At 39.7% G+C, this 21,013-nt stretch overlaps 1 protein-coding gene across 6 annotated transcripts in view; it reads right to left on the reverse strand.

Annotated features, from left to right (window-relative positions):
- fbxl2 (F-box and leucine-rich repeat protein 2) overlaps positions 1–21,013 on the reverse strand; it is a 174,262-nt gene that overhangs the window by 77,999 nt on the left and 75,250 nt on the right. For 4 of the 6 annotated variants that reach the window (XM_043688899.1, XM_043688900.1, XM_043688902.1 and 1 more), the window contains 3 exons: positions 16,949–17,043; positions 10,985–11,053; positions 10,809–10,904 (listed from right to left, as the gene is read on the reverse strand). In XM_043688899.1, coding sequence (XP_043544834.1) covers positions 10,809–10,904; positions 10,985–11,053; positions 16,949–17,043 — 260 coding nt within the window. The remainder of the gene's footprint in view (positions 1–10,808; positions 10,905–10,984; positions 11,054–16,948; positions 17,044–21,013) is intronic. The other 2 variants (XM_043688904.1, XM_043688903.1) reach the window with 1 other exon arrangement.

The following is a 21,013-nucleotide window of genomic DNA, read 5'->3' on the forward strand; positions in this document are numbered from 1 at the left end:
TGTCCTAAACGCAGTAATCTCATTGTAATCACAGAAAGATGTTCAGATCTTGAACACCTTTTTGCAACCTCAGGCTGTCATAACATGTTTCATAACCAATTAAGTGTGAATCTGAAATCTGTGTGTATACATGCTAGTGTGAATCAGTTAGTTTAGTTGGCTGGATGACTGGCTCAGAAAGCAGAGTGACACCAATAACACAGGCTCATTTCCTATATTGGCTGAGATCATTACAACAGTTCTGGCTTCTTGACCTTGTCACTTCCCTCAGGCATGGTGACTCCCAGGTTAAACCCACCAAAACATTGCTAAAAAGCTAGAGGTTAAGCCCTTTTGTCTTGTAATGATAAGTCGAAGATGAAAAACTTCAAGTCGTCCCCTGTTAGCAATGTTGTATTTGGTTCTATGTGGTTGTAGCTTTATGCTATGAAACAGACATCTGTGCATGGTTTGTGTTAAGTAGAGACACGAGTATATGGGAGTTTGCTCTCCTAAACCTTGAACACACCAAAAGGAATATATGACTTCAAACCTCCAATTCATAGTTTTTATTTTTTAAAAATTGAGATGCAGCCATTATTTTCCTCTGGTGCAACTCGACTCTGTCAGCTCTGGCCTTCACCCAACTAAGGGGTTTTGCTGTTAGCACCTTTTGAACAGGTAACTCTTAAAGAAATGAAACATGGTCTGTCCCATCGATACCTGAAATGGGGCAGGACCTTCAGTAATTTATCTTTCAGTAATCTACACACAATCTAATTGATTCATCAGGCTTAGAAACTAATACTAAGTGAGCTCCAGCTGCTTTGACTGGGTTCAATCAAGTTGTTTTCCAGCATGTATTGAATCAGTGTTTCTACCAGAGTATGTTTTTCTGTGTTTGAACAATAATGATGCTGTTGTATCGATACTGACACTCCTACATTCTGATCATGCCGAGCTAATGTAGTCTAATGAGGTGTATCTCCTAAGATTTACTTAATAAAGAGTATTAAGTATGGGCCAAGTGCTGGCAAATGGAACTAGATTAGGCTAGGATATCTGGTCGGCATTGACAAGTTTATTTGAATTGATTTGTGATCATGAGATTAAAAGTCCATTAAAATTGATTAGGGAGAAATTCTAAAACCAAAAAGAAGAGTACTTAAGTATATGGAATACATGCCTATCTTTCTGGAAGGGCTCACAAGGGCATGTAGGGTAACATGAGCTTTTGAAGGTTTCCAACAAAACTGAACAATAAACAGACAAACATTCTACAACTAAAATGTTTCCAGTTGGAGAAGTAGTATTGGTATTGTTACCTTTGCAAAGTAAACCTTAGAAAGCTAACTTCAGTGCTCTATACAAAGTAGGGTTAGAAGAGTTAGTAAAATGACTTAAAGTCATAGAGATGTACAGCACAGAAACAGGCCCTTAGGTCCAATTCGCCCATGCCAACCAGATATCCCAATCTAATCTAGTCCCATTTGCCAGCATTTGGCCTATATCCCTCTAAACCCTTCCTATTCATATACCCGTCCAGATGCCTTTTAAATGTTGTAATTGTACCAGTATCCACCACTTCCTTTGGCAGCTCGGTCCGTATACACAGCACTCTGAAAACATTTCCCCTTCGGTCTCTTTTATAACTTAGGCCTCTCACCCTAAACCTACGCTCTCTAGTTCTGGACTCTCCCAACTCAAAGGAAAAGTCGTTGTCTACTTACCCTATCTATGCCCCTCATGATCTTATAAACCTCAGCCTCCGATATTGCAGGAAAAATAGCCCCCAACTTATTCAGCCTCTCCCTATAGTTCAAACCCTCCAAATCTGGCAACATCCTTATAAATGTTTTCAAAATCCTTTCAAGTTTCATAACATCCTTCCTATATGAGGGAGACCAGAATTGCATATAATATTCCTCTACAGCTACAACATGACCTCCCAACTCCTATACGCAATGCTCTGACCAATAAAGGAAAGCATACTAAACACTTTCACTATCCTATCTACCTGAGACTCCACTTTCAAGGAACGATGAACCTGCACTCCAAGGTCTCTTTGTTCAGCAACACGCCCCAGAACCTTAGCATTAAGGTGTATAAGCCCTGCCCTGATTTGACTTTCCAAAATGCAGCACCTCACACTTATTTAAATTAAACTGCATTTGCCACTCCTCAGCCCATTGGCCAGTCGGATCAAGATCCCATTGTACTGAGGGAACATTCTTCACTGGGAGAAAGTGAGGACTGCAGATGCTGGAGATCAGAGCTGAAAATGTGTTGCTGGAAAAGCACAGCAGGTCAGGCAGCATCCAAGGAGCAGGAGAATCGACGTATCGGGCATGAGCCCTTCTTCAGGAATGAGGAAAGTGTGCCAAGCAGGCCAAGATAAAAGGTAGGGAGGAGGGACTTGGGGGAGGGGCGTTGGAAATGCGACAGGTGGAAGGAGGTTAAGGTGAGGGTGATAGGTCGGAGTGGGGGTAGGGGCGGAGAGATCAGGAAGGTGGTGCTGAGTTCGAGGGTTGGGACTGAGACAAGGTGGGGGGAGGGGAAATGAGGAAACTGGAGAAATCTGAGTTCATCCCTTGTGATTGGAGGGTTCCTAAGCAGAAGAAGCACTCTTCCTCCAGCAGTCGTGTTGCTATGGTCTGGCAATGGAGGAGGCCAAGGACCTGCATGTCCTTGGTGGAGTGGGAGGGGGAGTTAAAGTGTTGAGCCACGTGTTGGTTGGTCCGGGTGTCCCAAAGGTGTTCTTCACTGTCCATTCCACCTCCAATTTTGGTGTCATCTGCAAATTTACTAACTATACCCATGTTCACATCCAAATCACTTATATACGTGACAAAAAGCAGTCGACCCACCACCGTCCTTGTAGCACACCACTGGTCACAGGCCTCCAACCTGAAAAGCAACCCTCCATCACCACCACCCTCTATCTTCTACCTTTCAGCCAGTTCTGTATCCAAATGGCTAGTTCTCCAGGTTGTAAGTTTGCTCGCTGAGCTGAAAGTTTTGTTCTCAGACATTTCATCATCATGCTAGGTAACATTATCAGTGAGCCGCCGGTGGAGCGCTGCTATTCTGTCCCACTTTCCATTTGTGTGTCTTGGTCTGTTACTGTGCATGATATCATTTATCGTTCTTTTTCTCAGAGGTTGGTAAATGGGGTCCAAATCGATGTATTTATTGATGGGGTCCTAGTTTGAATGTCGGCCTCTAGGAATTCCCACATGTGGCTTAGTTTAGCCTGTCCTAGGATGGATGTGTTGTCCCAGTTGAAGAGGTATCCTTCTTCGGCTGTGCGTAAAGATACTAGTGATAGTTGATCATGTCCTTTGGTGGCTAGTTGGTGTTCGTGTATCCTCGTGGCTAGTTTTCTGCCTGCCTGTCCGATATAGTGTTTGTTGCAGTCCTTGCAGGCAATTTTGTATATAACATTCATTTTGCTGGCTGTTGGTACAGGGTTCTTTAGGTTCATCAGTAGCTGTTTCATGATGTTGAAACGTTTATGTGCTACCATAATGCTAAGGGGTCGGAGTAGTCTGGTCATCATCTCAAATGCCCTAGATGTCTGGTAGCGTGGCTAGTGTCTCTGGACTTGTAAAATTGGTGGACCATGCTTATTGGGTACCAGTTGTTCTTGGATGCGTTGCATAAGTACTTTTCTTCTGCTACTCTAAGTTCGTGGGTGCTGCAGTGTGTTGTGGCCCTTTTAAATTGTATCCTGTCACAGCTCAGTTAATGCGTGTTGGGATGATTGCTCCTGTAGTTGAGTATCTGGTCTGTGTGTGTTGCTTTCCTGTAGACATTGGCCTGCAGTTCTCCATTGACTGTTCATTCCACTGTGACACCTAGGAAGGAAAGTCTGTTGTTGTTTTCTTCCTCTTTGGTGAAATTTGTGTTAGTAAGGATGTTGTTAATGATATTGTAAGTTTCTTCTAACTTGTTCTGTTTTGTGATGACAAAGGTGTCATCTACATTGCAGACCCAAAGCTTGGGTTGGATCGTGGGCAGGGTTGTTGGTTCTCGTCTCTGCATCACTGCCTCTGCTAAGAATCCTGATATTAGTGATCCCATGGGTGTCCTGTTGATTTGTTTGTAGGTCTTGTTGTTGAAGGTGAAGTGGCCAGTTCTCCCTGTATTCTAACCTTGTGATCTAACCTTGCTAATCAGTTTACCATGAAGAACCTTGTCAAACTCCTTACTGCCAAAGTCCACATAGATCACATCCACTCTGCCCTCATCAATCCTCTTAATTACTTCAAATAAAAACCTCAATCAAATTCGTGAGACATGATTTCCCACACACAAAGCCATGTTGACTGCCGCTAATCAGTCCTTGCCTATATGTGAATCCTGACCCTCAGATTTCCCTCCAACAACTTGCCACGACCAATATCAGGCTCATCGGTCTGTAGTTCCCTGGATTTTCCTTACCATTTTTCTTGAAGAGGATTGGTTGACCGGCAGAAGGCAGTCAAGTGACTAGTGGAATTTCACGAGGGTCGTGTTCGGACAACTATTCACGTTCTACATTAACCATCTGGACGAAGGAACTGAGGGCATTGTTGCTAAATTTGCTGATGACTTTGATGACAAAGATAAGAGGGGAGAGAGATAGGTGTCGAGGTGGTGGGATGCCTGCAGAAGGACTTAGGCATACTAAGTCAATGGGTAGAGTGGCAAGTGGAATACAATGTGATAAAATGTGAGATTTTACACTTTGGTAGGAATAATGTAGACTATTTTCTAAATAAGGAAAGGTTTCAGAAATCTGAAGCATAACGGGACTTGGCAATCCTAGTTCAGGACTCTCTCAGGTTAACATGCAGATTCAGTTGGCAATTAGGAATGTTAGCATTCATTTTAAGAAGGCTAGAATACAAAAACAGAAATGTATTGCTGAGACTGTACATGGCTCTGGTCAGATCATATTTGAAATATTGTGAGCAGTTTTGAGTACCCATATCCAAGAAAGGATGTGCTGGCATTAGAGGGGATCCAGAGGAGGTTTACAAAAATGATTCTACAGATGAAGGGCTTGTCATATGAAGACTCTAGATCTGTACTCTATGGAGTTTAAAAGAGTGAAGGGGAGATCTCAAATGAAACTTATGGAATATTAAGAGGCCTGGATAGGTTGGATGTGGAAATGACGCTGCCACTAGGAGAAACTAAGACTCAGGGCACAGCATCAGAGTAGGAGTCACCTTTTCAATCAGAGACCAAGAGGAGTTTCTTCAGTCCAGAGTTCATGTTTTGGGTCCAGTGACTCTTCTTCAGAACACAGAAGTTTGGTTACAGTACATTCACTTCCTTCCTCCAAGTTTTATACATACACACACACACGTTGTAAACAGTTGCAGTCCCTGCACTGATCCCCACTGGTCACAGATCACCACTCTGAAAAATAACCCATTTTTCCATTCTCGGTTTCCTGCCCATGAGCCAATTATTCCTCCATGCCAATATACTACCTCCAACACCATAGCTCTTATCTCATGACTTAGCCTTTGAGAAGTACCTTGTCGACCTTGGAGGTTCAAATATGACACATTTGCTGGTTCTCCTCTATCCATTATGGCTGAGACTTCCTCAAAATACTCTAATGAATTAATCTGACACAAATTCCCTTTCATGAAACCATGCTGATCCTGCTTGAATAGATATGACTTTCCATATGTTCTGCTATTGCCTCAACAATATAGGCTAATTGGCCTATGGCAACCCACTTTTTGCCTCTTGCCCTTTTTCAAAGGGAGTGTCACATTAGCAGTATTCCAATCCAAAAAAGAGAGAAAGATATGTGAAATAGATGTAAACAGTAGCTGTGAAAAGGAAGAAACAGATCTACTCCGCTGAGAGCAAAGCCAACAAGACACTGGGAGGACGGGGGTGGATTTAAGGTAAATGGCACAGAGATCGTACTCATGTTGTGACATGCAATGTTGAATCCGAGCAGTTGCAAAGTGCTCAAGCAGAAATAAGACCTCGTTTCTTCAGCTTGCATTGACCGCCACTGGAACACGAACACAGGGCCATGGACAGTAGTGCTAGCATGGGAGCAAGGGGTTTAGTGAAATGGCATGCAATTGAAAGGTCAGAGTCATTCCTACAGACAGGAGTGCAAAACGATCAGACTGTCTCCATTTGATCTCACCAACATAAAAGAGTGCACTGTGGGCAGCACATTTGTTCGAGAATTTGCTTCTACCCCTGGGTCTGAATTTAACAACAGTCAGATTTAAGATCCTGATCAACTAGAGCACATGTTCAATCCTACCCTTCACTATTATCACCTCAAGACAGCAATTCCAGCCTGCTTTACTTTCAGGTATACCTCTTCAATGCTTGCTGTCTTTGCCAAGTTCCAGCCTGCAATACAGCCAAACTTAGCTCACTAGATTTGTCTACACCAAACTTAACTGACTCAATTAAGCTGACTCAGCCCTTCAATGCACTGAATTCAAAATCCTTACCCTCTTGCAAATATTTAAGGCCTCATTCAAACCCAGCAGGGTTTTCTCAATTTCTTTACCACCACACCTTCCATTGCTATGTATTACAAAGCTTTTAGTGATCTTTATTTTATGCACTGAGATCACTCCTGCTTTTCTGCATTGGTATCATTTTTTCTACCATTATAGGAGTATCAGAAGCTAAACATTGACCATACTCTTGACCATTGCTTTCAACTCTAACCAGTACCTCTTGGGACATTGCTGCATTAAAACGTGCAAAAGAAATCTAAGTGAACGTGTTCGGCTTGACCCTTTTTTAAAAAAAATTCCAAAACTGAACACTAGGTGACAGCATGTACAGTAGTTTTATTCAACCTCACTTCAGCTTTTCATTTTAAATGCTTCCAAATAATGCCATGTGAAGCTGATATTCTCAGGCATTTTTATTTTTGGATTTTCTCCCCGGCTGAATACATCAATATTCATATTTGACTTGTGGTCTCCCCTTCAAATACAACTTCCTTTAAATTATCTCAGTACCAGTAATGGTCCTACCAGAGTTACAGTTCAAACTCAATTCCCGAGGGCAAGCAGGAGACTGCAATATACTGTCAACTTTAAATAAAGAGTAAACACAATAATTGCAAAAAAGAACCAAAACAATTACTAACAAATTGAAAGCTTATATTACTTCTGGAAATATTCTAATTGGACATTTTCCTAAATACTCAATAATACTTTCAAGATAACACCCCAAAAAGAATGTTAAAATATGGACACCAGAGACAAAGACGTTGCAGCCAGGGAAGGGACAGAGGAGGAACATTTCCATGAAGCTTGCTGAAAAGAAAAAGCTGAATACAGGTTTAGAGCAAGGATTGTGAATTATACAATTCTACTATGTTTCAATTTGGCCAGAGGTAACCATACAATTTAATAGGGTTTATTAAAGGAGTCAGAAAAAGGATTCTCTGGGAAATGTGTGCCACAAAGACTGTCATGGACCTAGTAAATGAAGTGCTGTAGAAGCATGCCATTGGGTGAGGACTATTTCTGGGAAACGCAAGAGGAATGGAGCTACTGTTACAGATGACAAAGAGCCAAAACCATGGAGAGAGAAAACTGAGATTAAATGGACTGGAGACAGAGTTGGAAAGACTTAGAGCCCACATTGTGGCACACTTATGCAGTGAGCGAGGGAAATCTTTCTAAGTCGTACTGGAGATTGAAAAATTATTAATTCCTCACCTCTAGCACTCATTTATCTCTTTTAAGCTAATTTTCTTTTCCAGTTTTTATTCACTTCCTGTACATGATTTAAATCTAACTTTTCTTCACTTCAACATTATAGCCCAAAATTTCCAAGGACAGTGGCAACAAGCTGTAAGTCAATACAGCAGAATTGACGTACTGAAGAGGAGCTCATCATTCGTCGCTAGCAATATGGCACAGTAAGTCATAGTATAGCCACCTAGTGGCTAGTCAAGAATACCTTGAAGTAGCCAATTAAGTGTTACTTTCCATTTATGTAGACATTTTGTTTGCCAACAAGATAGCCCCTCAAAGGCTTCCAAAGGTAGCCCTTAGTTACTGGCACTCTAAAGCCCACAATGCTTCCCATCTGCAAGTATCACCCTTATGGTAGCAGCATTACCATGCTCCAGACCATGGATTTTCCAAATCCCTTAACAAGTTGGTAGGTGTCAGCACATTGGCTTAAAAATGTGTTGCTGGAAAAGTGCAGCACGTCAGGCAGCATCAAAGGAGAAGGCGAATCGACGTTTCGGGCATAAGCCCTTCTTCAGGAATGAGGAGGGTGTGCCAAGCAGGCTAAGATGAAAGGTAGGGAGGAGAGACTTGGGGGAGGGCGTTGGGAATGCGATAGGTGGAAGGAGGTTAAGGTGAGGGTGATAGGCCGGAGAGGAGGTGGGCACGGAGAGGTCGGGAAGAAGATTGCAAGTCAAGAAGGCGGTGCTGAGTCTGAGGGTTGGGACTGAGATAAGGTGGGGGGAGGGGAAATGAGGAAGCTTGGAGAAATCTGCATTCATCCCTTGTGGTTGGAGGGTTCCTAGGCGGAAGATGAGTCGCTCTTCCTCCAGGCGTCATGTTGCCATGGTCTGGCGATGGAGGCGGCCAAGGACCTGCATGTCCTTGGTGGAGTGGGAGGGGGAATTAAAGTGTTCAGCCACGGGGCGGTTGGGTTAGCTGGTGCGGGTGTCCCAGAGGTGTTCTCTAAAACAGCCCGCAAGTAGGCGGCCTATCTCCCCAATGTACCCCCACCCCCTCTCCGGCCTATCACCCTCACCTTAACCTCCTTCCACCTATCGCATTCCCAATGCCCCTCCCCCAAGTCCCTCCTCCCTACCTTTTATCTTAGCCTGCTTGGCACACCCTCCTCATTCCTGAAGAAGGGCTTATGCCCGAAACGTCGATTCGCATTCTCCTTTGATGTTGCCTGACGGGCTGCGCTTTTCCAGCAACACATTTTTAAGCTCAGATCCCCAGCATCTGCAGTCCTCACTTTCTCCTAGTCAGCACATTGACTAAAGAGGGTGGTGACCCCATTTCGTGAAACTGGGGCCATAGTGGTAGATCCTCCAACTGAGCAAAAAAAAATTTAGTTCTGTCTCTTGGTGATCAATCTTCAATATGACTAGATGAAGAACCTTGCTATGCTTGCATTGTTTGCAGATGCCATAGATCTCTTGCAGAGAGCACCAAGCTGGATCAGATGTCTGATTTCAGCTACTCTTTGCTCAAAGATCTGCAGTTACTCGCACAGACATGTATGTGTTCCTTTGCTAGTTATCACAAAACTTGGGGCATTTTATCTCATGTTAGTTAAGGTAGACTTCAAATTTACTGCATCCATCACTTCCCATTCTAATTATTTTTTGTTAGGCTCTCAAATGAAGAATGCATATTTATTACACATTTTATAAGATAATTATGGGATAGACACCTCTTTAAACTGTTCATTAGGTAAATAAAGTTGTCTCTCAACAAATGGTAAGGGGAAAACCATTAACTTTCCCTAGGATATTTATCTTTCTTTCTTAACCAATTGTGATGAAGTCACCACTCAGAATTGACCTGCCGACTTTTTTTCAGCATCCACAGTACTTTCCTTCTCAGCTCCTTTTATGATGATGTTTGGACATTGCTTGAAACATCCCATGTATAGGTCTGTGTAAAACAGCAGTATTATGCATATTTGTCAACTTACAGATATGGTCTTTTGAGAATAACTTTACTACAACATTAGTGGTCCGGCCAGACTCAGAATGACTAAAAAGTAGACAAATTGTTGTGCAGTGTGCCTGGATGTCAAAATGGCTGGCACTAATAATCATTCCTTACAAAATAAGAATGTTTGAATGACATTTTGAACAGTGCTAAAAAACATCCAAAACTTTTGATCAACTGTCAAGATAAACAACTTTAAGATGACAATGAAAAGTGTGATTGGGAGATAGCATTTATATTCACAGAAAATAAAAACTGAAGCTTTGTATTGGAAGTCAAGAACTTCATAATAATAGCCACATAAACTCAGCTAGCTGCTAGCAATAAAGTAAACTATAAACAAGTCCAGCTAGTATTAATATAGGTTTGCAGTAGAGTATTTTTAATGTATACTGGCTATCAGGCCATAATTGAGTTAAGAATCTAAATTTTAATACTCATTTATATTTTAGCATAACATAATCAAAGGATGAAGCAGACCTTTATCAGCTAAGCTTTATAATCAGTTTTTGTTACAAGAGATTGTTAACCACATGATTAGAATAGTCTAAATTTAATAGTTGATGTCAAAGTTTTTCATTAATTTAGATGGAACATAAAATTGATGAGTCTGCAGACAATTGTTTACCACATCAAAATCAAAGGCCAACTATCGAACACTGAAAGAAGAGCTTGTGGACAATGATGATTAATGGGCACTTTAAATGCCAGCATTTAATTATGTAAAAGATATGCTCATTATGGTTTTAAAATTATGCAGATATGGAAAAACATTAAAATAAAGTATACTGCCATCATTTATCAGCTTCGTTAGTATTAAATAAAATGTTCAAACCTGTCAGCGGAGATCATAAAGGATACAAAAAAAGTAATTTATTGTTCCAGGACTGAAAAAAAAAGACCAAACAAGCTCCTTCTGCTTTGTTTCAACTACAAATTATTGACATTTTCAAACTCCCTGACCAAAATAAGTTAGCACTTTTTACTGAATAGGACCAGTCACCACACTTAAGACCCAGGCATTGATTTGTGTTTAAATACAAAAACGTATCTTTTACTAATGCAGAAATTTTAAAAATACAAGAATAGTTAAAGAAGAAAGGCAAACATAATTACCTCAAAGCCTTCAAAGAATTGTTTGTAATCGATACACACGATGTGAGATCCAAGTTTTTCAGTTTAGTGCAGAATTTACTAAGACTGACGCATGTGCTGCCAAAAGAAAAATAAAACAAACTGTTGTTAACTTGTGAATAAAACACATCAGCCCAGTTTAAACCCATTTTACTCACCTGTCATTAATCTTTGTACAACCATTGAGATTTAAATCTTCAATGTTCTTACAGTTCTGTGCAAAGGTCCTAAAGATAAAAACAGGTTGCAAAATAAAAATATTTAATTACAAAGTATTATGAAAATCACAAATTCTATTTAAGTGGGTATCCTGAAATTCTTTGAACAGCACAAGTGATTTCAGATAAACAATAAGTACTTATTATTCTCAGTATACAGGTAGATCGATTTTGAATACATAGATAGACCCACGAACATAACCTAAGAAATAGGATCAGGAGGCCATACAGCCTCCTGAACCTGCTCTGCTCCTCAATATGGTTATCGTTGCTCTTGGGCCTCAACTCCACTTTCCCATCTACTTTCTATTTCACCCTGAGAAATCAAAGATCTATCTTTGCAAGGAGTCACATACAATTTTGAGCTGCAGATTCTGTCCACGTCTATCACATCAATACCCAGTCTTAAATTTATTTACACCACTGTCATCTCATCCAATTATTGTTAATAAACATTGTAACTGAGATCAAATTGTTAAATGTAATTACCTACCCTAAGCACAGGATACATGTGCACTCTTCAACATCAGCAAGTTTTATGTTGGAAAATTAAATACCACCATCCTCCTTCCTTTAAAGCCTGAACTGACTCACATATGCAACCACATTTTTACTTTTAATAACATTCACACCATCTCTCAACGTTTTTATTGAGATTTACATGCAAAAAGATGAAGTTAGCATGGTTAAACATACGAAGTTTATAAAGCTATTTAGGAAGTATAGATAATGCAGCACCATTGCAAACACAGAACAGCATTCACTGCTTTAACCAGGACAATCTCAATACTCTGCACAGGAAAGAGGCCAGACAGTTATGTGTCAGGCCTCATTGCACGAATTAAATAGTCAAAGCTTGGCAGAAGCACGTTTAAATTATGGGCAACTAGTGAATACTAATGCAGACAGCTAACTGTTTTATTGAAATGTAGAAAATCTCAGAGCTTGAATTTACCTGACAGACTGATGATTCTTAACAGACTTATCAAAACTGCCTATTATGACATGCATGTAATTATTGAAGCCGCAGGAAAACTGCAGCCGTACACACTCATTGTAGATCTTTAATGCTAGTAGCTCTTTTTGGGAAAGGAAGAAAGGAACCAAAAAGTATCCGTGATAAAATGAGAGTCAGAATGTCCTAGTTCAAGTATCATTCAAATATGTATGCATAATGTTGTCCTGAGGTGGATGGTGGTATTTTAGTAAAGAACAAAGCACTGCTGCCTCACAGCGCCAGAGACCCGGGTTCATTTCCCACCTCAGGCAACTCTGTGTGGAGTTTGCACATTCCCCCAGTGTCTGCGTGGGTTTCCTCCGGGTGCTCCGGTTTCCTCCCACAATCCAAAATGTGCAGGTTAGGTGAATTGGCCTGGCTAAATTGCCCATAGTGTTAGGTGAAGGGGTGAACATAGGGGAATGGGTCTGGGTGGGTCGCACTTCGGCGGTTCGGTGTGGACTTGTTGGGCCAAAGGGCCTGTTTCCACACTAAGTAATCCAAAACAAAAAAAAAACACATTATCAATACCCTTAAAGCAACATAAGTTCACGTGGGCATAAAAGAACTGTTATTGTCCAAAGAAAAAAAAAGTTTCTCCAGGTGTCTGGCCAGCAGTGCCAAAGAATTAACCTGCTGAAAATGTGTTGCTGGAAAAGCGCAGGTCAGGCAGCATCCAGGGAACAGGAGAATCGACGTTTCGGGCATAAGCCCTTCTTCAGGAAATCTGCCCGAAACGTCGATTCTCCTGTTCCCTGGATGCTGCCTGACCTGCTGCGCTTTTCCAGCAACACATTTTCAGCTCTGATCTCCAGCATCTGCAGACCTCACTTTCTCCTCAAAGAATTAACCTGTTTACTTGTTGTCACGTCTGAGATTTGAGTGTTTTTAATTTGGTGGCTTCGTTTATCTATTTCGGCTGTGAACTTCCTTGGAATGTTTGAGGTGCTATGAAATGCAAGCTTAATTTGTTTTCTGTTTTAGCTTCTCTACCACAAAGTTGGCTGTCGGAGTGGTAGCTTCCACCAACAGAATAGCTATGAAGAAAGGCCTTGACAATTAAAAATGCAATTTTAATGATCCTGATTGAAATGTTCCTCATTCAAAATTATCCTTATCCAATCTTTCAATGATCCACTTAAAGGAAAACAATTTAATTTATACAGTATCACATGACTACTGAAAATAAAGTTGACTTTAATTCCAGGATCATAAACTATGTTGTCTTGAACATTGCCATAAAGATATTAGCAGGAGGACACAGCCATGTCTCACGCTGTGAACCAAGCAGAGAGGCATTTCAAAAATCTCCAACTTCAATTTATCCAAGGGAACCGATGTTCTGGCCAAGAGACCTGAAATTTAGAAATAGTAGACGTGACACAAAATACTAAAAGGTTCATCAATTCCCCAGAGGGACACATCTTCTAGAAATTTGCATCCTACTAACAAGGTACTGTACCTCGGTTACTTGTACTGCAAGAACATTGTTCACTAAATCTTGCTGTAGGTCATGTGTCTTAAGTTTTCTTTTTAAGGAAAAGTGCATTTTAGATGGCTTGGAACTAAATTGAACTTTTTGCCTGGCTTAAAAACTTTGAAAAGATATGTTGTGCCTAGAGGGCCACCCAGTCTGCCATGGATTTTAAAATTATCATTTGATAAATACAGTGCAATTTGGCTGTTGCAAGAACATGTCTTATTTCATATTACTCTTTGGTATAGCTTTAAATACGATCAAAGGAAATCTTGAGGATATGGCCGTACTCCGTTCATTTGTCTCCATAGGAATTTAAGGGATTTGATGCTCAAAGTTTTGACATCTTTGCACTGAACTAACATAATAATCAGTTGACTTGGTGAGAGACCTAGGTTGCTTCAGATGGTTGTCTTTCTTCTCTTCAAAATAATCAAAAGCAAACTTTGCCTTATCTCGGTCTCATTAAGAGAAGACAATAGGAGAAGACTCTAAACACAGAGGATCATTTTGGACACTTGAACTCTGGTTTTCGGCCTCTGTGATGCTAACAAACAAGAAGCACAAGATAATATGATATTTTCTGCCAACAGATTTGTCAGCAGCCTTTAAGTGCTCAGAGTCTGAAACTGGCAGCACTTGGATGGGCAAGTAACCTTCCTTTCAAAGTAAATCCATGGTCCCATCCCTAAAATATATGAAGGACCAGATAACCAGGGACAAATAGGAATATTTCTGAAGGACAACAATCTAAAAATAGGATCAAATCCTCAAAAGACAGGCATCCAACATCTTGAAGGTGGAAATGATGGATCTCTCTTGGATTTAAAAATGTGTCAAAGCATATACTATCTCAGGTCAAGCAAAATTATTCTAATTATTTTAGAATGAGATGAAGGGCTTAACTTATGAGTGAAGTTTGAACACATCAGGCCCTAATCCATTGAACTGTGATCTTTTTAAAACAGAAGGGAAATTAATGAGATGGATTCTAAGGGGTTTGTCCATGCAGAATGAGGTGATGCATTTTAGCCTCACTTTTGAAATGGAGGAAGAAGGGGAATTCACTCTCAGAAGGGATAATTAGTCTGCAGAATTTCTTTTCCACCCCAAGAAATAGTGGAGGTTGGGTTACTGACGTTATTTAAAACTGAATGAAATCAATTAATAAAAGAGCCAAATGTTACAGGGACAAGTGGGAAACTGAGTTTGAGACTGTCTGGATAGTCGAACAGATCTGTACTTCACTATGAGGCAAGTTGACTGCCCACAGTGTCTAACTGCTGGGTCAAGCTGTAGATTTCTACAAAGTAGAGGAAAACAACTTGCTGATCTCGTTTGAAGTAGCTTTTGAACTGAACAAGAAAGTGCACTGTTTGTTAGCAATATTTTAATGGTCACACTGACATAATAGGCTGTGTTACAGTGACTGTGAGGAGGACCTGAATGTTAGATCTTACTTGATATCAAAAGCAATTCTGACCATAAGTCTGTATAACTTCACAGCTGATGGTGCTCAAGGCACTCTTCAGTATTAGCACTTCAGATCCAAATTCAACAGAGATTGCAACCAGATCAGCCATAGTCTTAGAGAATGGTAGAGCAGGCTCAAAAGGGTCAAACGGACTACTCCTGTTCCAAAGCCCAATGGAGTTTACACAAAAATTGTGTTGGTTCCAATCAGCTATGCTTTCAGATTGCTTTGGTACAGGAAATCTTGAACAATTATCAGTTAATGCAACAAGAATGAAGAGACTGAAGAATTTCAAACCAACTGTAAATTGGTTATCTGTTTAGGGTTGAAAGTTGGCTCAAATAACCTACCTTTAAGTCTCCCAAGGAATCTCCAGGTGATAATGTAACCATTAAAACATCATTTCAGGTACAAATCCATCAGACTCAGGACAAAGTTGAGCCAGTTATAAAAGAAAAAATATGCTTGAAGAATAACTGTTAAATTATTCCAAGCATAAATGTATGAAGGCAGGCTGATATTACAAAAGAAGCAAAGTAATCAACAGGAACAGTTTATCATCAAATCTAAGGGAGCAAAAATGAATAGGAAAGTGTATCTACAAATAGTTTAATACACACTGAAGGATTAACTACTACTCAGATCAATGTGGCTCAAAAGAACACAGTATAGCTGGTAGTGCTTTCCTTTTTTCATTAGATTATATTGTTTGAAAACAAGGATGACAAAAAGTTTTGATAAGGGAGTGCAGAACATCCAGTGTGAGCCCAAAGAGAGGGAGAAAACACCGAACAACTAAAACCTACATATTGCCACATATTTACTTTACTATATACTGTATTAACAAACGCAGCACTGCAGATAAAGAGGTAAATTGGCCTAATTTATTTCCTAACTTTAGTCATTCATAGAGTCATAGAGATGTACAGCATGGAAAGAAACCCTTCGTTCCAACCAGTCCATGTCGACCACATATCCCAACCTAATCAGCCCATCAAGTCTTTTGTAACTCAATCATAAATGATATGTTTCTCAATTGATTAATGGGGGAATAAAACTAAATTTGACAATCTAAGAACAGCAAACTTCAATAATTTAAAAATCAGATTTCTCAGGACCTCAGTGCAGAGTATACATTTGCCTAAAAGAAAAATTCTTATGAGCTGGCTAAAAAAAATAAGATCCCAATATGTCTACAGTACATAAATGGAGCTCAAGCCAGTCCACTTAAATATGAATACACCTCTCTAAGATTCCTGATGCCATCTGATATTCTTACATATGAAAGATGATGCATAAATATAACTTATTTCAGGAAAAATAAAGCCCACATTTCAGACCAAAAATATATTTCTCACAACCCAATATCCCAAATCAGTGAGAACCAACTTGCATTGTGACTGGTGCAATAGGAAATGGCCTAGAAGAAAAGCAAACATTTGATTCCAGCAAGAAATTAAACAATTCTTCCAAACTAACTGGATGAACTTACACACAGAGTGTGGTATGCAAATCAAAAAAAAAAGATTTACAGAGTCCAACACATATGACAACTTAATTCAGGAAAGCAGCAGCACGAAACAAAGTATTTATTAAGAACTGCAGGTCAACAACTTGTCAGGAATTGATAACTGATAATATTTTCAAATGCAAAATCAAATATCACCATTGAATTTGGAGAAGTAGACAAAAGGAAGAAAAATCAGATTTCCAAAAAAAAAGACAGCCATAACTTTTCAGTTTACATTAACGATGGAAATTTTACTCTTATCCCAATTATTAAATCAGAAAAAGGAAAGAAGCACTCAGAGCAGCAAGCATTGCAATCAAATATTATGACATTGTAATAATTATTTAAGATGTATTATGTAACATTTGTTTGACATGCAGATGATTCATATTTAAAAACTGCTGGTGCTTTATACCAAGAACCACATTTTTAAAAAAAAAACTTACTTAAGAGAAGCATCACCAATGCTAAGACACCCCCGTAGGCTAAGTTGACGTAGGAATCCTCCACATCGTTTGGAAATATTTTCCACTACACGACCCTATGTTCAGAGGTAGAGAAGTGAGTACTGCCGACGTCAAATATATTTGCATGGTAGTTCAGTAACCAGTAAGTCAAAGGAGAGGAAATAAAATAAAAACAATAAAACAGAACATGTTGGAACTACTTGTTCCTGCAAATTTAACAATTCAGGTCAATGATCCTTTTTTAGGTCTGCTGAGTATTTCTGTATTTTCTGTTTAATTTGAGACTTCCAAAATCCATAATATTCTACTAGTGAATAAGTTGCAAGTTTGAAATTTGACTCAGTGTAGGCCTAGATTCCAATGAGCTAATAATAATTACATATTTGCAGATTGGATTATATACAACCCAATTAACCAAACTCACATTCTGTCTAAAGATATAGGCTTTGCCATATTTAACCTGGTTATAAAAGATCTCAGAAGGAAAATCTATCATAGATCTTGAAGCAGGATCCTTATAAAATAAAAAGGGACTGTGCACACTTTTGTAACATTCCTAAGAGACTCCCAAGAGCATCCAAACAAATCCAAATTCCCTCAAATTTAAACTTCACTGAAGAGTTTCTCATTAAAACTGCAGTTACAGAGTGCAGTGCATTTATCTACAAGCTAAGTCTGGAATGGAATTTTTGCTCATGTTACAGATACAGGCCATTTAGCCCAACTGATGTATGTTGTGTTGCAGGCTTTATCTGAGCCTCCTGGCACTTTAATTCACCTCGCTTCCTCAGCAAATCCTATTATTGTTTTTAACCTTTATGTATTTATCTAGCTTCCATGAAATGATTCCATATGGACACTGCTGCATGCAAATTGGCTGCTGTGCTTCCTGCACTGTAATACTAGCCATTCTAAAAGTACTTAACTTGCTGTCAGTTGTTAGAACATACCAAATATTTAAGCTCCACAATCTATCCATTCACTCTTGAAATCCTTATTCCATTTATTAGTAAACATCATATTTACAACCACTCGCTTTGTGCATCACACTCCTTCCCACAAGTAGATGATCAACTCTTAAGTCTGTCTTCCTCAGCCCCTTCAACATTTTATGGATTTCTATGAGGTACTTTACATTTGAGTTTATCAAGAAAACTTTGACAAAGACATGGTAAACAAGGAAGTTGTCCAGTACCCTCCAAGACAGGTAGATAATTAGGAGGTACGAGTGATCCTGAAAGTATTAAAAGCTGGTAAGTTACCACAACCAGATAGGATGTCTTTCATCTGACTGATTAAAGGGTGAAAAATACAGAGTCAGAGATGTGCAGCACGGAAACAGACCCTTCAGTCCAACTCTTCCATGCCGTCCAGATATATCAACCTAATCTAGTGGCCGGTACGGTGGCACAGTGGTTAGCACTGCTGCCTCACAGCGCCAGAGACCCGGGTTCATTTCCCGCCTCAGGCGACTGGCTGTGTAGAGTTTGCACGTTCTCCCAGTGTCTGTGTGGGTTTCCTCCAGGTGCTCCGGTTTCCTCCCACAGTCCAAAGATATGCAGGTCAGGTGAATTGGCCACGCTAAATTGCCACCTAGTGTTAGGTAAGGTTGTAAATGTAGGGGTATGGCTGGGTTGCGCTTCAGCGGGTCGGTGTGGACTTGTTGGGCCGAAGGGCCTGTTTCCACACTGTAATCTAATCTGTAGAAAAAAAAAATCTGTAATCTGTAAATCTGTAATTTGTAAAATCTAGCCCCACTTGTCTGCACCTGGCCCATATCCCTCCAAACCCTTCTATTCATACACCAATACAGATGCCTTTTAAATGTTGCAATTGTACCAGCCTCCACCACTACCTCTGGCAACTCATTCCATACATGTACCACCCTTTGTGCGAAAACATTGCCCCTCAAGTCCCTTTTTATGTCTTTCCCCTCTCCCCCTAAACCTCTCATTCTGGACTCCCCACCACAGGGAAAAGACTTTGTCTATTTTTCCTATCCATGCCCTTCAGGATTTTCTAAACCTCCATAAGGTCACCCCTCAGCCACTTATGCTCCAGGAAAAACAGCTCCAGCCTATTCAACCTCTCCCTATAGCTCAAATCTTTCAACCCAGGTGTTGGCACAATTTCCAAATCCTTTCTGGATTCAGGGATGTATCAATCAACTGTTCAAAAGTATAAACCTGTTAACTATGGGCTAGTCAGTTTAACAATGGCGATGGGGAAGTTATAATTTGGAAATAAATAAAATCGGCTATATGGGCATTCATGAGCTAATAAAGTAGACACAGCACAAATTTATTAAGGGAAAGTCATATCTGATTAAATTGAGTTTTTAACTGAGATAACATAGGGCAGATAACTGTTACAGAAGCAAACTCACCCCCAAAATCTCCAAGTCACCCAAGAAAATTCATAGTTGAGTGACCAATCAGGGAAAAGTCATCCTTCTGATATTGTGTGTATTGACTTTCAAAAGGTATTTGATAAAATACTACATCTTAAATTTCTTAGCAAAAGTGGGAACAATACCAACTTGGGGACAAAGTGGCTAAGGCATAGAAAACAATAGTGGGTAATAGCACACAAGGAAGAAACTTTTAAGGCTCAGAACCAAACTTGGACTTGAACATAAAAGAAATATGAAAATGGAACACAATTTGTAAATATACTGAACGGTGAGGAAGAAGGTGAAAAATTAGAAAGGCTGATGAAATGGCCAGGCACATGGCAAATAAAATTCAACACAAAAATATGAAGCCTTACTTTTGATTTAAGATTGAGGAGAAAAGGTGTTAAATTCCAAACACTGCTTCAAAAATTCAAGGTCAGAATAATTTTTTGTCTCTGAGCCAATGCTTAACAGTTGCACACCAGAGTTTGCTTTTAGAGGAGATGACCAATTATTAGGCCATCACCAAGTATGTTATCCAATTACAGAGAGCAAATGATGTACAAAGGAGATCCAACTGGAGAGGCCAAAGAGAGAGCTGAAGTCTTGTCTTACCAAGAGAGGTGAGCACTGCTGAGGCAAATGGATGGCAGAGTGCCATAAGGCAGAGACACCAAATGGTTTAAGTGGATGGCAAAATCTCAAGGCCTCAACAGTCAAGGTTTTCAGTGTGCTGAGGAAAAATCTGCAGATCAATGTATTTCGCTGTGAATCAATGCTCAAAATACAAAAACGGCAGAAGCAAACTCATCCATGAAATCTCCAAGTCACCACTGAGAAACAAACACTGGAGTGACTAATCTCAGATAAGTCAACCTTGTATTGAAAATGGATGGAAAGGATGAGTAATTACTTCTCCAATCTCTGGTACCTTAATTCCCATGTTACCTATTCTTCAACTGTATTTTGGGGAAATTTGCAGTACATAAATTGGGTTGCCACGTTTGCTGACATTACAAGCTGCGATGGCAAATAAAGAGTGAGAAACATTTAAAGAAACAACATAATGTTTATCAGTGGAATGTATTTTTGTTGAACAAGGTTAGCAAGATCTATCCTGGCTCACTCGGAAAGTCAAATACAGGGTTAGGCATTAAGTTAAAAGAAAGAACTAACAACATTACAAAGAACATCAGTAAGTATTCGAAGTGGAATTTTTTTTTAAATTAGCAAATTACCAAACATTAATAAAACTGGAGAAAACGTAGACACAGCAAACTTTAAGAGATTTTAAAGTATTTAAAAAGAGGAGACTACTTGGCTCCTTAGGCATACAGACAACAGAAATAAGCATGGGGAATGATAAAATAGCAGACTCGTTGAACAAATATTTGTCTTTTCATGACAGAAGACAAATTGCAAAAACAGAATAAGCTTTGGGTTAATAAGCATGAAGTTTCTCCAATGCTTTTTTTCTACAGGTATTAATTACCTCAAAATCTGACAAATCTGCACAACAAAATGGCCTATAGATGTCCCAAAGCTCTGAAAGCAATAGCTGTAAAGATAGTGGATGTGCGAGATATGGTTATCCAAAATTTTTTAAATTCAAGAACAGTCCCTGTGGACTGGAAATTAGGAAACCAACT

This window comes from Chiloscyllium plagiosum, chromosome 4 (assembly GCF_004010195.1).
Source record: "Chiloscyllium plagiosum isolate BGI_BamShark_2017 chromosome 4, ASM401019v2, whole genome shotgun sequence".
Lineage (NCBI taxonomy): Eukaryota > Metazoa > Chordata > Chondrichthyes > Orectolobiformes > Hemiscylliidae > Chiloscyllium > Chiloscyllium plagiosum.